Source organism: Cynocephalus volans, chromosome 2 (assembly GCF_027409185.1).
Source record: "Cynocephalus volans isolate mCynVol1 chromosome 2, mCynVol1.pri, whole genome shotgun sequence".
NCBI classification, from domain to species: domain Eukaryota; kingdom Metazoa; phylum Chordata; class Mammalia; order Dermoptera; family Cynocephalidae; genus Cynocephalus; species Cynocephalus volans.
The window spans coordinates 118,811,230-118,829,363 of record NC_084461.1 but is presented as its reverse complement, the minus strand read 5'-3'; the positions used below and the strand labels follow the sequence as shown (position 1 = coordinate 118,829,363).

Below are 18,134 nucleotides of genomic sequence, written 5' to 3'. Positions count from 1 at the left end.
TTTATTATCTGATTTTTTTAAACCAAAGGGATCAATCATGTTAAAATTTAAATATAAGCTTTAAGTAAAACTATTAGTCTGATGTATCTTCATAATGGGAAGAAAATGCAAAGAAAATTAGATCTATCTGTAAGGATTTTAAATTACAAATATATAAATACAGCTGCTTTAACAAAAATTAAAAAGTATAAAGGGGAAAAATAAATAATTTTTTTAAAAGTATAAAGGGGCAGATTTTAGAAAGCAAAATTCTAATAAAAATACAAGATCCACAGTCATGAAAACGGTTTACCATTTACTATTTCCCTACTAAAATGTGCTATGCTAAAAAATAAAGTTGTAAACATAACTGGTTTTAAAGTAATGACTTTATTAATAAATATACATCCATATGATGATGTAGATACAAATCATGAACACTACTCCATTCCCATACACATAATTGCACACGAGTAGCTCAAGTTCATGGACATAAAAACATACACAGTATCTATTCAGACTTTTTTACAGCAGAGGACAGCGTGCTTATTATCAGTTAATTGGTAATCATTTTCTCCATAATTATCTGTGGAAAAAGGAAATAGTGAAAACTTAAAGAATCAAAGTGGTCTGATTACTTTAAATCACACACTTGATTTACTATAGCATTAAATTTTCCAAAAATTAAATACATTATATGTGAGAGCACAGATTTATCTAGTTGGGGGCAGTAGAGAGAAAAAGCAAAGGAAAGATTTAGATACATCCTAGAGTTGAATAGCATATAGTTAAGCTATAATAGAAACAAAAATGTAATAGCATCAAATTTTTTACGTACAAGGAAAAGATGTTTTGAACAACTGTTCTGAACTCTTATATTTTACTATAAAGAGATCATAAAATTTTACCGCATATACAGACAGTGACTGACAGAATAGCAGTTATCATCAGTATCCCTTGAATTGTTCTTTTAAAGCTTCTTAGAATATAAAGGAGAAGTTTAATTTTTTTTTTACTTTAGCTCATTCACTGTGGTTATCCTTACACTGGATGGATCACCCTTAACCTAATAAATGGATGTAGATATTTCCCCCCCTCCTTAACTCAAAGAAACTCTATTCTAATTTCATTAAAATATACAGGTAAATTCACGCATCAGTTTGAAATGGATGTTACTTTGACAGATATTTCTTTTAAAAAGTAAATAAAAAATATAAAGAATTTTTAGTCTAATTAAAAGATTTTTTAAACGTCCCCAAATATTAAAAATTAAACCAGATACTACTTATTCTCTTCCAATACATCATGCCAATATTTTTTAATATCCAGTGCAAAACTCCAAAGATAGTATCAAAATCATCCCACACTAAAGATTAGTTATGCAAGACCATATCCATCAAAAGTGGAAATTTCATCTGTATTAGCTCTTGATCTGTTAATATAGCAATAATAAATAAGGCATGTTAAAATCTTTTTTAAAGAAAAAAGTAAAGCAAACTTACTTGAATAGCAGATCATTTTCTGACCAATAGTTTTAATATAGAACAGTGAAACCTATTTTGTGAAGAACAGAATTACATAGTATAAAATTAGCAATTTACCTTTCAAGGAATAATCATACAGCAGGGGGAAAAGGCCAGTTTTCCCCAACTGATTATATTAAAGTATAGGCAACTGTTTAACATGCTATTTCAGTGTTTAACATGACAAAAGACAGTGTTACAAAAGATGCACAATGTAGTCTTTAGATATATGGAAGTAAAAATATTTTGTATTTTAAGACTTCATTCATGTTATAACTTGATGTCTTTCTTTTCAGCATGGTACCAGTAAACTGTTCACAAGGAGAAAAGTGAAATCAGGAGATGCTCACCAGTGTACAGACCTAATACTCCAGGTAACTTCTCACATGAATAGTAAATTCATCTTTCTAAGTAATCTTATCCATTTAAAACTGTAACCATTTGCCCTCTTTTTTTCCCCTGGGACATAGCTGCTGATAATAAACACTGTTATGAACATACCTCCCTTAGTTGATTTCACCATTTCATATACATGTATACAAAATTCATTATACAATACACCTGCTTTATCTTCTGACACACAGCACAGCACCACTGAGTAGATGTGCTGGAGGAGGGTGGTAGTGGTGGTGGTGGAATGAAATGTAGAAAAGGGCAGAGGAGAAAGATAAGGGTATTTATAACAAAAGCAAGAATGAAAATAATCTGAAAAGTAAATGTCAAATGCACTTTACTATGAAACACAACATGAAACCAAATCCTTGACAAAGGTGTATATTATTCTATGGCAGAACATTTAATTAAACAACTGTCTTCAGGAACTAGCTCAAAAGAAGATTTCTAAGCAGCCAACTGCTAAACATTATCTTTAGAAACAGCTAAATGACCGATACATAAAAATAGTGGATAGATGGAACATATGAGTAAAGATGCAAGCATTTGTGTGTGTCAGAAGTTATACTGTCTGAGTTAATTATTAAAAGTTTTATATTTTAAGCTTCTGCAAGAAGAAATTTTTGTAGCAATTTAGCTGCCAGAATATTACAAGTGTTATGTAGTCATCCAACATTGTTCTCTACGGTTTGTGCAAAGCTAATATTGTTGAGGTCACTGTCTTAGATGCCAGTGCACACATAGTCTCCACATATAATGCAACACCTCTTACTGTAAAGAGCAGTATAAAGTCCAGCTCAATGTGTCAGGCATCACTGGAACACCTGAAGGCTTGCTGCTTTTTTCCTGATAAAAAAGGTATGAAACATGACATCCATATGCAATCAGAGTTTGCATTAACTGAGAGCAAGCCCAGAACAACACAATAAGCACCCTCTAAAATTTTTTATTATTTTAAAAGTTTTTGGGTCCTGCAAATCTACATTTTAATCTCAAAGGCATTTAAAATTGCAAGTACAAACATTGTAACTTTAATTTAAAGTTCACTGGAATTTTTTCAAATCCAAAGTTTACAATCTTTTATTTAGAACAAACTCAGAATAAATAAAATGTGTATATATATACATTTTTTGGCGGCTGGCCAGTAATAAAATGTGTATTAACAAGTAATATTACTTTCAGTAAGGAGGGAAGAGAGGTTTCCCTCTGTCTCCACTATGTGTATCTATCCAATACTTTTCTTCTTTTCTATCTTGCTTCTAAAGCAAACATTATTGGAAAACAAAATTTCTTTTGAGTGAAGTGGTCTCACTGGAGCCACAATAAGATTTTTAATTAAACTAACCAACATATTTTTTACATGTTTCATGCATAGATGGATTCCTATATATTTCTTCATATTTGGGTTCTGACTGTCAGGAAACTGCATTCTATTTATACCAGTTTTACAGTCTACCATTCATTTTGTGTCCTTTGGTAGATATAAACCTGAAAACACAATAAGTGCTAATGCAATAGGACAATTTCTCAGAAAAATTAAAAAACATACCAAATAAATGAGCAATACTAATAAATGTTTTTAAACATAATACTTTAGAACTCACTAACTGTATGAAAGGCAAAATATAGTGACTACAAGCTACATGCAGACCTTAAAATGTTTCTTTTTCTATTATATTAAATATGCTATTCTCAGAATGCATTGTATTTCACCAAAAATGTAATGTGCAGTTTTTATAAAATAGTTTAAAATTTCTGTAAATATGAATCGTTTGTAGTGTTTGGTATATATGCTCTTAGGCAATTTAAAAATACACAACTTAATCACTGCTGAAAGGCAAACACTAAAGAATTCTTTTAGAAATAATGGTTAAATCAATTAATGCCATGTAGATCAATAAATAAAAAGCTGTCTGAACCTAGAACATTAAAAATAATTTTCTAACATCTGCAGTCTATGTAAATGCCAATGCATACAAATCTGTGTCCTGTCTCATGAACATAAATGTTACAAAAACTCACACAGCCATTACCTCAAGTAATCCTGAATCATTAATTTGCTTTTTTGCTCCATCAGTTAAAAATACCTTAGATAGTATCTTTATTATATTGTAGGCTTACTTCACAACTCATAGGTATAATGGTTTCAGTTGTTCAGCACATAAAGCATCGATTAAGAATGGCCCCAAAGTAGTAATGAAACATGAAACACAACTGTAACTCTAAAGGAAAAGCAAAAATGATTTAGTTAGGTGTTACACTTGAACCTATGTACAAATACAATGCCACTGCTATTGCCCTGAGTGCACCTGTCAGCACATGGCAGCTTCTGAGCAAAAGCAGGAAAACAAATTAAACAGGAAAACAAATTTGGAAAGCCCAGGTCATAAAGTTATGTATGTCAAAATAAAACCAAGAGGCTTTGGGATTATTCACAATCTTCCTTCCGAACCTGGCCCTCCTTTCCTGCCTCATTCACTCATTGGGTGGCTTGACTTCACTGCTGGTTTCCTCTACCCCGTGAACTGCTCTGCCATGCATCATAGGATAAGGAAAAGCAGCAGTGCCACAGCCATAACCAAGATCGGCAAGACGGGATAGAGCTTTAATGCTACCTGGAGGTCTCCCTGGGCTGACTTTGTATCCCGCAGCTTTAGTTGTACCCAAAGGTCTGCCCGGACTTGTCTTAAATCCAGCTGCTTTAGTGGTTCCCAGGGGTCTGCCTGTGCTGGTCCGGTATCCTGCTGATTTGGTGGTTCCCGATGGCCGGCCACGTTTACCAGATCGGTTGAGATTTTTCTTTTTTTTTAGTTCATCTTTTATTTCTATGCTTCTGCCACTTGTAGTCTGCAAATGTGTTTCATTTAATGGGTCTTGCCTCTGACAAACCATTGGTTTGTGGCTGACTGTGTGGCTGTATTTGCTTTGCTGGGAGGAATATATGTCAAACTGATCAGCAGCTCTCATGGCATCTTCATTCAGGCACGAAGGCTTGCCAGGCCCACAGAAAGCTGGATTACTGCTGGCAACAGGATGCATCATTTTCTACCAAAAATAAAAGACAAATATGCATAAATACACATACACAAATATATACCTGTATAAAGCATTCAGCGGGAAAACAGTCTGTCTTCCAATAACCATGCAGACTACCTAAAATTAAGCTGACAGGCAGGACTCCAAACCACTTATAAACAAACACACATAAGCAGATTCAAAGACACTTGTTTTGGGCCAGCCCCGTGGCTCACTCGGGAGAGTGAGGCACTGGTAGCACCGAGGCCACAGGTTTGGATCCTATGTAGGGATGGCCAGTGCGCTCACTGGCTGAGCTCAGTGGCTGAGCGTGGTGCAGACCTCACCATGCAGAGGGTTGCGATCCCCTTACCAGTCAAAAACAAAAACAAAACAAAACAAAAAGATACTTGTTTTTCTCAATTTAATCATGGGTAGGAACAAATGTCATATAAGATAACTGAATTATAATACTTATTTAGTAGCCATAATATTCTCTGAGTAGGAACTGGAAAAGTTTCTAAGTAGAAAACAAATGTTACGTTTTGTAGGCTTTTCTCTTCTAGATTTTGAAACCCCTAAAGGAAAATAGTAAAGAGAATAACTCTTATTAACATGATTCTTATTTTTCAGTTTGCCTAACATTCTTAGAATGCCTCCCTTTGGCCTTTTATTATATTTCTCACATGTATACTTCTGACCTGACCATAGTTTCCACAAGACAGACACTCCATCATTATTATGATTTATTATTTATACAGAACAGTGAGTGTATGTTACACTTTACAAAAGATAGAATGTGCCAAGCAAAGAACACAATCTCTTGGTCCAAGGTACTGACTCTCTTCAAACATACTCTACTCAAACAGAAGGCAGTATCAATACAAATTGTAAACAAAGGTTTCCATTAACTAAAATGAATATTTATACAAAGTTAAGACTTATATTATGAAAATATTGGTAACAAACATAATAAAATACCTATTTTTAAAGCATGGTTATTAAGACAAAAAGTTGAATGTACAACACTGCTTTCTCCCTTGATCATAAATGTGATGTGGATCTTCTTCCCTTACAAGAGCCCTGTGATTTATTAATGAACAGCCCAACGTTTCTGTTTTCTCTATGAGTACATCCTTGTTATTTTTTCTTTATAAGGGATGTATTAAAACCACCACTATGACAAGCCAGCCCTAAAACAGCTATATTGTTTAGACACACAGGAAATGAGAGTTTTACAAAGACAACAGTATTATATTGCAATGAATAAAGATGCGGGTTCTTACTCAGATTTAGAAAAAGAGTCACAAATGTATATTAAGGTCCAGCCCCATTTCATTAGATGTTTGCCTGTATACTTCATACATGTAAAACTGCACCAAGACCCCAATTATGAAAACAGTTACTCAAACAGGTAATTAATGTGAGTCAAAACCACTACAAACTTATTTGTTTATAAAGACAAAAGGGGGGGGGATTAAGTCATAGAATCAAATTCTGTTAAATTACTAAAATATTTGCTGAGAATCAACAGATACAGAGCTGTCAGCCAGTCTTAACTATGAAGGAAAAATATCTACAATGAGAAGCTTCTTTTTTATGGCAGAAGCCTTATAGACTTGAGAACATAAGACAAGATTTGGCTAAACACAAGTATTAAAAGGAGTAATTTTTGACCCATTCCCCAAGGATATAGGAGAACTAGGTTATTAATTATCATTTTAACAGTTCAAATTCTAATTTCAGATGAGAAATAAAGAGATAACCTCAAGATGAGTTCCAAATATAATATTAGCTGTAAGTTAACAGTTTTGGGGCATTTTCTATGTGCCGGGCGATAAGCTTGGCACTTCACACATTATCTGATTTAATCCTCAGTACAAGCCTATGAGGAACATACTATTATTAGGTCTATTTTACAGAAATGGAAGCACATGCTTTAAGCAACCTGCCAGGGTCACACATTAGGACATGGTAAAGCCAAATATGAATTTAGATAATCTGACTTCGGAACCAACAATTTACGGTACAGTATACAGCTATACCAGGGTTTTTCAACAGCAGCACCGTCATTTAGGTCAGTTAATTCTTTGTTATAGGGGCTTGTCCTGTGTACTGAAGGACGTTTAGCAGCATCCCTGGCCTCTCTACCCACAGATGTCAGTAGTAACAACCTCTCTTCCTTCCCCCAAATTTGTGACAACCAAAAATTTCTCCAGATGTTGCCAAATGTTCCCTGTGGGGCAAAATCCACTTCCCACCATGAGAATCACTCAGCTATACTAAAATGAAAACACAAGACCCAACTCAAAATATTCCTGTTTAAGTTTTTATCCCCCCTTTAGCCCCTATCCCTCCAAACAGCCACAAATTGTGTTAGTAACATCTACAAAGTCAAAGAGATCTGTTTTTCAAATTGAAGAAAAGCCAACGTTGAGATCTGTAAAGGGACCAACTACATTCCCCTTCCCTTGAAGTCATAAACTAATTAAGAAATATACACAGGAATTAGATAGGAATCCAAACACCAATTTACTGTCAATAGAGTTGGACTAGAGACCATATGCAAATACAAAGAGAAATACACAGACCTGTGAAAAGAAGACTGTAAGAGAAAAAGCAAACCCCTTTTCAATCTTATTATTCAGAAATCATCCTGCTGGAAAGCTCTAACAGAAAGAGGTAGAAAGGTACAAGTTCTCTTCCACAGGTAGAACTACCAGTAAGGAGACAAAATATTTCTTCCTATAATCTGTTTCAACATTTTATAGGTCATGCCTTTTCAATACCTATCACTAAATTTACCAAAACCTTCCCTCTGGACCTTTTCTTACTTCATTTTCTCTTAGTATATTAGAACATTCACATTCTATCAGCACTCAGGATATATATCCTCAGTTTAAATTACGTTACACTTTTAGAGGCAAAACGTTGCCACATGTCCTTTATTCAGATACCAACTCACACTGAAAAAAACACATTAAAAAATCAGACCTGTAATTAAAAAAAAAAAAAAAGAAAGAAAGAATAAAGCACCCATCTCTAATTCCTTTAATCTTCTCCAGGAACGTTTGCCTTTGGTTTGTATTGTCAATTTACTTCTGGCATAGCTCACATTTATTGAGGGTCAACCCCATGCAAAACATTACTCTAAGCACTAGGACACAAAATACACAAGAGTAAAGTCGTGTATTGCAATGGAAAGACAGTAGGTCTATATGTTCTGTATTTTCCTTCCCTGTAACTGCCAAGAAATCAGTACACTATTCTGCTTATTCAATAATTGATTAACAAACTAGACAAGAAATTTACTATGACAATTATTCATGTAAATAGTTAACTAAAAAAGGAAAAAGATAAAACCAATCCTTTCCTACTTTCATACTTCAAACTTAGTAAGATGGGAGCCATCACATATATTTATATGCAAAAAGCATGTTTATATACAGTATTTGCATACATAAGCATTAACCCTACACTTCATAATACCTCCCTCCTCCCACTTCAGTGCTTGACAGCTAATTATTCTTGAAAGACTCTTCCCATACAGAGTTCATTGAAAATACGCAGGCCACATTTCTTAAGACAGTCAGAATGAATACTACATGTCTACAAAGTTTGTACTGAATGGAAGCCAAGAGATAGAACAGACTGTGTAAACTACCAAAGGTTAAAGATCATCTTTTAAAATGGTTCACTGAAGTAAGGGAGTTAACTAAGAGCTTCTATATATTTTCAATGTGACTAAATTAGAATTTTTGAAGCACATGCTAAAACTTGCCATCCCTGGAGTTGTTTTACTGTGTGTTTAACCCTAATGTCTTTCGGTGAGCCCTTCTTTAATAAAACAATTCTTTTCTCTTCTCTTGAATGCATCAATCAGCCTTTAATTGCGAACATAAAAAACTAAAACTGTTTTTAGCAACTTCACAAAACATGCATGAAGCTTTCTTTCTAAACATGGAGAAAACCTTCCTTTTAAGAAACTCAAGTTCTGCTCTTCTCCATACATCAAACACCACATAATTTCAGGTCATTTGGCTAACAATTATATACACTCATGATATTTTATACTTCTAAATGAAGTATCCATTTACGACCCACCTCAATCACTCTTGAGAGTCTATTTACCCAAGGCCCGGAGCTGTGCACGCTGCCCCACCAGGAAAGTTTTGATACCAGTACATAACATATATAACGGCCTCCTTTGTTTTCCTTCTATTCCGTAACTGTGCCCCACAGCACAGTTTCCCCAGGGCCAGAATCCTTATTCGACATAAGGCGTTTAGAAATGTATTACCTGTTGTATGTCCGAAAGCAACTATCAATATATTAGCAATAACAAGTTCACAGAAGATTCACGCCCACACTAAAGAAAGGATTTTGTACCCTCCAAAATTCAAAATTCATAACTCGCTGTCCGTCCACTCGAGTTCTGCAAGCGTAGAAGTCCACAGGCCACTCCATCTAGACGCCAACCTCGAAGCCAGGAGGGTTTTATTCAAACAGGGGAGAGAAGACTGCGGATTTTGACCTCTCAAAGAAAAGAAAGGGTGACCCCTCCCCCCCTCCCCTCTGCCACAGTTGGAATTTCCCCCCAGTAATGGCTCCACATCCAGGGAAAAGCAGGCTACCTCCGGGGCCTTCTCTCGCTCCGGGCTAGGCCAGAGCCCCTCCGCAGGCGTGGGTCGGAGACCCCTTCTCACCAGGCTGCAAGACGCCCGTTCTCGCCGCCTGTTCGCCTTCTCAAAGAGCGCCCGCCGCCGCAACTCCGCTCTCAGCCAGCTGACCAACCCGTGCGCGCCCACCTACCTCAGCCGCTCGAGCCCGGCCCCTCAGCGCGTCCAGGGGCTTCCCATCAGCTGGGAACCTCACGCTGGCGCCGCTCTCTCACTAGCCCGCCGCCTCTGCACGGTGCGGAGAATAGTCCAAGGCAGAGGCGCAGGCAGCGAAGGCGGCGGTAGCGACGGCGGCGATGCAGACGCTGGCTCCCAGCTCCGGCTGCGGCCACCGCGTACGGTACCACCCCGGACGCAGAAGGAAGAGACTCTCTGAGCCCCGTAGTGAAAGAGGCGGCGTGCGCGAGCGTGCTCCAAGACCGCGCACGCACACACGCACGCACGCATCGCGAGACTCAATCTCCCGCCGACGACCAGCACGCAAAATTGGGGAGGGATCCTCGGCAGCCAGGCTGCGCGTGCGCGTCGTGAGACCGGGAGGGAGGCTGGGCTCAGGCCTGAACTGCGCGGGTTCTGGCGTGGACCGTCCGCAGTAGCCGGGTTGGAAGGACCTACCAAAACTGGAACTTACAACTTCCTTAATGTGGATCGATTTTCACCCCAATTCTCTGATGTGGGAGCTACTACTGACCCTATTTCTCGAAGATAACTAATAAATGGTGGAGTCAAGATTTGAACTCAGCAGTCTGGTCCCAGAGACTGCTTTTAATCGCGTTGGCAAAAAGATTCATTAATATCTCGTTGCTAGTGCTCAGAGCATGTTAAAAAGACTCAGCCTCTACCCTTTGGTTTCTTACAGATGAGTAGGGTGAGATTCCCACCCGCAAACAAAATGGGGAATAATTCAAATACAGGATCATGGGATAATGAAAAGCCTGCTTGTGAGACAACCCATACTTTAAAAAGTTTTTACATCCACGATCTCCTTAAAATTGCCATATTCATTCCACCACCACAAGCAAGGATGAGACAAGTAGTTTGCTGACAAACTCCTCCTTTTATGTATTTATGGTGAGATTTCTGGCATATTGGTCACCTCATACAAACACACTTAGCAGAAAGGGTAAGTTTACTCAATTCTTCCTCCCATTAATTTCTGGAAGTTAGGAGAGGATCCAGAATTAGGGCGGCTACCGAGGGGAAGACACTGTTTTAAGCAGTGGGAGGAGGCTAGAGGTGGGAGCGTGTCCTTTCCCCCCATGCAGTGAAGGCTATTTGAGGAGACAACACTTAGCACTGAGTTCTACCATAAGCATAGCACAGGGCCAGATGCTGCCCTGACAGGAGAGGAGGAGCAACTTTTCTGGGTAAACACACAAGCCAGGACAGAAATCAAATAAAACTCATAAAACAAGCAAGCCCATTGATCAACCTACTGAGGGACTGGAGACTGAGACCAGCCATATGGACAACTGATCATGCCTATATAATGAGCTCCAATAAAAACTGGACATCAAGGCTCAGGTGAGCACCACTGATTGGAAAGGTAGAATTTTTTCTGGCAGGCAGGGTTTCATAACATGATTCTACACATCATTCTAACTAATTACCCCTATAAAATACTAGGAAACAGTATTGATGATGCTAGTATTGCTTATATATAAAAGGAAAATACCAATATAGTTAAAATACTTTTAAAAAATTTTTTAAAACACAGTTGTTAAAACACCAAGGTCAAGGGTTCAGATCCCTACAACTGGCCAGCCACCAAAAACAAAAAACAGTTAAAAATACATACACAGAATTGAAGACATATTAAGTAGCCTCACCAAAAAACGTGTTCTCTAAGCAAGGCTTTTCTACTCTTGAAGTGGAATTTGAGAATGCATCATAGCATTCCCATGCCATGACTATTCCAAATCATAATTCTAAACTTTTGTCTGAGATGGCATTTGTACATAAAAACACTTGAGAAACAGAAACTTTTGTACAAACAAGGTCAAGTGGTTTACAGGCTCCATACAGGGGTAGCCAGAGTAATAAAGGAAGTCAGACATTCCTGGGTTTGAATGCGTTTCTACCATTTGCCTCCTGTGGTACTTAGGGCAAGTCTCTGTACTTCCAAGTTTCCACATGCAGTGAAATGAAAACAATATCCTCCTCCTAGGACTGTGAAAATAAGTAAGCTAGTCTATTTAAAGTATCCATCAGTACTGAGAGGTTCATCATACTATTTTCAAATATTTGAAATTTTCCATAAGAGTTTTTACAAGTTTTTGTTATATTATTCTTGGAAGTAACCAAATATGGGCATTCCAATAAAATGTTGAATAAGAATTCATAGTAGTAAATAAAGTATTCATCACAATGCTCTTGATTCACATTGAGGGGAATAACTGAGAAAGACTTGCAGAGAATTTGAGTTTTTGGCTTGGATTTGAAGGTGCCAGGCATGGACTGATGGAGCAGAAGGGGAAGAGAATAGCAGCAAGTACATTTACACTGGTGGAACAACCTTTAGCCATTGAATGCTGCAGGAAGGATTTAAGTGGGCTTAAAATTCCCACTTTATTCTGGAGAGATCTTTCACAGAAGCAGCCTTAGCCAGGAAATGTCAGTAGCAAATCTCCAGCCAGCTCTCTTTAGAAAGATATCCAGCCACCAAACTGGAACTATGCAGACATATCAGCTGACTTTTCCAGGTGCTGACCTCAGTAAAACAGGGGTCACTAGCAATTTGATAAACAATCACCTGATGGGCATTTGATCAAAGAGGAGACCATTCCAGGCTTACTCACCCTCTGACATGCCTATTCATTAATGCTATATGTTGACCTATTTTAAAGACTCAATGGGATAGACAAGTGTTATAACCATACAAAATAACAGCACTTCACCAAAATCTATGAACTTTCTCCACAATAGTCATTAATGAGATATTAACCAAATAACTCCTTTTTACATAGGAATATATTACCTTTCTAGGCCATCCCTCTTATCACAGGCCATCTCTAACATCTAAAAAGTTTGACCTCATATTGAAGTCATCAGCTTCCTTATTACTGTCTACCCATTGTCCTGGTTTTATTCACTCAAGTTGCACAAAGTCAGTCATAAGATCTTGCTCACCTCTGTGACAAGGTCCTCATTTCATTCATTCAAGACATTCATTCGTGGAGGGTCGACCTCTGGAAGGGCTTTATTGGATGTCACAATAGTTACTACAACTAATTTCCACTACTTGGCTCCTCTGTACTTCTCTAGCCTCCCCTCTCCCAAAGTTAGGCCTGGCCTGGCCAATGAAAGTGCCATTAAGAGTGTGATATTTCAGATGTTGGAGGTGCTATCATTCTAGATCCTGGAGTAAGAAAGATGTGAAGTGACGCTTCCATTTCCCCAACATAGAAAGAGAATTTAGTATGGATGAGAAATAAACTTTTTATTTTTAATCACTGAATTCTGGGTTGTTGCTACACCATAATGTATCATATTCTATAAAATGGAGATGTATTTTTACTCCTGGTGAAAAGCTAGGGGAAGAATTTTTTAAATAATATAATAACCTAAAAAATTGGAGAGAAAGGAAGGTATAAGTAAAGAATTTAACCTTGCCCAAGAGAGGTCTGGCCTTTGCCCTTGGATTCTTGGAGGTGAAAGCCCTTGGAATGTCATGCTTGATAGTGTATTTGTTTGCCTGGGGCCTTGGCTCATAGTCTAATATGATTTAGTATGGGGAGTTGGGTCAAATGGTGGAACTCCACCTCTCAGGGACTGGAGACTGAGATCAGCCATACAGGTAGCTGATCACACTTACATGATGAATTCCAGTAAAAACTCTGGATACCACAGCTCAGGTGAGCTTCCCTTGTTGGGAAGCAGGATTTTCTGGCAGGCAGGTATGTTGGCACACATTGCTGCCAGGAAAATAACATTGTCCATGACTCCACAGGGAGAGCACTAGAAGCTCTACGTTTGGAACTTCCTTGGACTCTGCTCTATGAGGCTCTTCTTGTGGCTCATTTTAATCTGTATTCTTTCACTGTAATAAACCGTAACTGTGTGCATAACAGCTTTCAGTGAGTTCTGTGAGTCCTTCTACTGAATAAAACCTAAAGACAGTCTTGGGGACCCCGGAACTTGCAATTGGTGTCAGAAAGAGACTTGTGGGCTATGCTCCCTCTAACTTCACAGCAAAGGATTTCAAGAAAGTGCTAGGGGACTCCCTGTAAGAAGAATGGGCAACAGACTTTTGAAGAAGTGGTTTAACATCCAATTTTACATTTTCCTTATCATGCTATATATATTTCTTTATTAGATCCTTTGGTTTCAGAAAAGTGTGCTACAATCTACAGACATCTTATGTTTTCATTACATTGGGGAAAGGAGCAAGGGAGGACCACATTCATATTTTGGAAGTAAAGCAGAAGTGGTTGGCTAGTCTTCTCTAAGAACCATACTAGAATTTAACTACCAAAAAAGTTACTGTTAGAAAAAGTGTTCAAAATTCACATTGTAGCTTCAGGGTCACTCAAAGCAGTATCTGATAAGAATGCTCTAAGGCATCTTTAAAATGCTAAGAATCATTAACCAGAGCAAAGGTTTTCAGTGTTTTTACAGTGCTATGCTTGTTACTTTTTAATTTTTAGTACAGGTTGAGTATCCCTTATCGAAAAGCTTCAACCAAGAGTGTTTTGAATTTCAGATTTTGGGATATTTGCAAAATACATACCAGTTGAGCATCCCTAATCCAAAAACCTGAAATCTGAAATGCATTTCCTTTGAGTGTGACGTTGGTGCTCAAAAAGTTTCAAATGTCAGAGCATTTCAGATTTTGGATTTTTTCGATTAGATAAGCTCAGTCTGTAGTGACTTGCCATTCCAGTCAACTCTAAAAGGCTGTCACTAGGATTTGGCCAGCTCACTGTGTAAAAACTGTACAGACATGTTGGTAATCTATATACCATGTTTTCCAATTTAAGACACGGTGGAAGACTTGGCAAGGAAACACCTATTGAATATGTTACTTCAGATCCTGAAGAGAGAAGGAATAGCAATTTAAATAGGATGCTAAGGCCACATCACTTACCTGTTCTTAAGGTTAAGTTATTCCTTAATACTTTACATCAGCATCTACAGTAACAACACCCTCTTTCCAGTACTTTCAGCAGCAGTGCAAATAATAAAAGCAGTATGGGCACAGTGCACATCACACACGTATAATGTACAATTAGTGTTGAATGTCAAGGCTATTTCAAGAGCATAGCCATTTATTGTCACTTCTACAACAAGAGCACACTTTTAAGTGTCACACTATTTGACTTATCTCCCAACATTTTTTCTTCAAAAGTATATACTCCTGAAATACAATCTGGAATCAAACCAACATTTTTCATTGCTTCTCCAACAGCTTCAGCCTGGCCTAAGGTACGCCAGACCATACAGACAAACCATCGGTTAATAGGCTTTTGAATAATAAATGGTGATTGCATAAATGTGAAAAGAAGGCCATAAAAAAGAATATTTGTCCAGACCCGGAAGCTGGCTACCTCTAAAGACTTTCAATTGAGGCTACAAGTGTTCTTAAACACTTTCATTTGAAATGAAAGATATACACAGGAAAAGATGAATCTTGCTTTCTAAATTTTAACTTACCAGTAGCAGTTGACTATCATTGCTAAATACACAGGTTTATAGCAATACTGAAAGGAAAGATAGTGTCTTCATCCGTTTGGGCTGCTATAACAATGGGGTGACTTACAAAAATCCAAAAATTAATTTCTCACAATTCTGGAGGCTGGGAAGTCCAAGACCAAAGGTACTGACTATGCAGCTCCTGTTGAAAGCCTGCTTCCTGGTTCACAGACAGCTACCTTTTTCCTATGTCCTCGCATGGCAGAAGGGGCAAGGGAAGGGCTGGCCCGTGGCTCACTTGGGAGAGTATGGTGCTGATAACACCGAAGCCACATGTTCAGATCCCCTTACCGGTCATCTTTAAAAAAAAAAAAAAAAAGAAGGGGCAAGGGAATTCTCTGGGGTCTCTTTTATAAGGGAACTGGTCCCATTAGTCCTCATGACCTAATCATCTCCAAATACCATCACATTAGGGATTAGGTTTCAATGTATGAATTCTGGGAGGACACAAACATTTAGCTTACAGCAGAGAACATAAGAAAACCAACCTCCATTCACCCACTGTATTAAAAATACTAGCTAACATTTACTGAATACTTACCATATGCCAGGCACTATCTTTATGTGCTTATTGAGGAATCTGTGCTCTCTTTGAAGCTCCCAGGCATCCACCAAGCTTTCCATATGCAAAACTTGTGCCAGAGACTTGGGACCTGGGTTGGTTTGGGAGATGGGAAGGACTCTTTTCCAAAATCCACAGTAGAGTTTTGGGAATCTCAGCTCCCAGAATACTCCCTTAAGCAAAGCACAGAGAAAATATGCTGTCTTCAACAACCCTTGGGCTGGCTAGAAGGCACCTGAGACCCTCCTAAGATTTCAGGAAGAAAGGCCAAGGACATTTTAACATCCAAGACTGCTAAAAGGGCCTAGAGTTGATAGGCTTCTAAAAATCTATCCACTACCAAGTTCAAACGAGAATCTTTTTCTGTGAAAAGAACACTTTTTTTTTTACATTGAATCCTCACATTTTCTTTATTCCATAAATCGCAAAACTGTGAAGAGAAAAATATTCAAAACATTGGCTACTGGGTATTTCTAGATATTAAATATGGCTACATTTTTTAAATTCTGAAACTCTAGCTTTTACTTATTTTTGCTTGTACTTTTACTGTACATTTATTTAATTATTTACTTATTGGCAGCTGGTATGGGGACCTTGGTGTTACAAAATCATGCTCTAACCAGCTGAGCTAACCAGCCAGTCCTGTACGTTTTTTATTTCTAAAGAAAACAAAAGCCAGAAAAACCCAACTTGTCCAGGCAAATAAATTCAAATCTTTGTCAAGTCTGATATTATAATCTTCTTTGTAAATTTTTTGTTGTTTTGTTTTTTGGTCGCTGGCTGGCATGGGGAGCCAAACCCTTGACACTGAGCTCTTATGTAAGTTTTTAAATTAAAATTATTTCTATATGCCTTGTGTTCTTTGATTTGATTAAATGTCACCTATTCATGGCACAAAACTTTCCTAAGCCAAAATAAAAACATTAAGAAACAAATTTTTACCTTGAAGTACAGAAAAAAAGCCCAAGCAATCTTTATTCTATGCGTGTTAACATTCATTTTTCAAACCTTACTTCTCAAAACTCATAGTAGCCTCAGTAAGTTTAACAACACTGGTCCTGTTATTTCTTGCCATATTAATTACACACCAAGAGTATTTACAGCGATGAAGCAGCTGACATATCTGTAGTCCCTGTATAATTTGGAACACAGTTACAATATTTAGTATATGTATTAACTCTGTACCCTGTCACTTCTTAGTCTACCTGGTCTTTCTTGGAATGAAATATACATCCTGGGGTCAACATCCATAGTTCCAGAGTATTCTCAGCATCTGGTTCTGCTACAGGTTAAAATAAGACAGGAAATAAGACAATGTTAAGTAAAAGAAGCTTCTTTAGTCTAACACACTTCTCAAGGGCTCCATTTTTAAAGAGAGTACAGACCAGAAAACCTATGCCTTCCTGGATCCTTTCCATGCTACCAGCCTATTGCTGAGCCTTAGTTTCTTCATTTTTTATTTCTTTTGTGGCTTTTTTGGCAGCTGGCCAGTAAAGGAATCAAACCCTGGATCTTGGTGTTATCCGCACCACACTCTAACCAACTGAGCTAATCAGCCAGCCCTTCGTTTTTAAAATAGGGACAAAATTACTTGTCCTTCTACTTACAGAAATGATGTATAGATTTAATGAGATTATATCAAAGTACTTTATAATCCACAAAACAAATTTATATAATTTTTGTGTTGAGCACCCTCTAAATTCTAAGAATAGTACTGGAAGCTTTACATATACAACATTACCTCTTCTAATCCTCAACACGACCCTTAGGTTAAATTACATTTAATGTACAATGAGTTAACCAAAAAGGATCAGGTGATTTGCTGAGGTCAAATAGCTAGAAAGGGGCATTACTTCCAAATAGAGGTTTTCTTTTACTTTCTACTCAGAGCTAACACAACAGTGTTATTTATTGGCCTTAAGGATGGTGGGGAAAGGGGGTGGGGAAGAATGGTGGGTGAGTTTAAGAAAACCAGGGCTGGAGGGCCAGCCTGTGGCTGACTTGGGAGAGTGTGGCACTGATAACACCAAGGCCACGGGTTCGGATCCCTATACAGGGATGGCCGGTTATCTCGCTTGGAAGAGAGTGATGCTGACAACACCAAATCAAGGGTTAAGATCACCTTACTGGTCACCCCTTTAAAAAAAAGAAAAAGAAAAAAAACCAGGGTTGGGGAAGAATTGCTGAATAACCAGTTTAGACAATGGTAACGCCCTGACAGAAGTCTATGCTTGAATTTTAGAGCTCTTGGGCTTCATAAATTTTATAGCTTTTATGAATCAAGTATAAGGT

The 18,134-nt window shown here is 37.8% G+C and overlaps 1 protein-coding gene across 3 annotated transcripts; it reads right to left on the bottom strand.

Moving 5' to 3' along the window:
• Positions 1-350: 350 nt before the first annotated feature.
• On the bottom strand, positions 351-9,962 carry C2H5orf24 (chromosome 2 C5orf24 homolog). 3 transcript variants are annotated; one of them, XM_063086199.1, is made up of 5 exons: positions 9,723-9,962; positions 4,511-4,940; positions 2,668-2,741; positions 1,482-1,533; positions 351-565 (listed from the first exon to the last, which is right to left on the bottom strand). In XM_063086199.1, the coding sequence occupies exons 2-3, from the start codon at positions 4,935-4,937 to the stop codon at positions 2,701-2,703; spliced, it is 468 nt and encodes a 155-aa protein (XP_062942269.1). In that variant the 5' UTR covers positions 4,938-4,940; positions 9,723-9,962; the 3' UTR covers positions 351-565; positions 1,482-1,533; positions 2,668-2,700. The 3 variants fall into 3 exon arrangements, with proteins under 3 accessions (XP_062942269.1, XP_062942268.1, XP_062942267.1); XM_063086198.1 differs by having other exon boundaries at positions 1,482-2,741; XM_063086197.1 differs by having other exon boundaries at positions 1,482-4,940.
• Positions 9,963-18,134: the final 8,172 nt, after the last annotated feature.

What these genes read in the sequence shown, in the direction of transcription:
- C2H5orf24 (XM_063086197.1), bottom strand. Translation starts at nt 4,937, where the DNA reads ATGATGCATCCTGTTGCCAGCAGTAATCCAGCTTTCTGTGGGCCTGGC.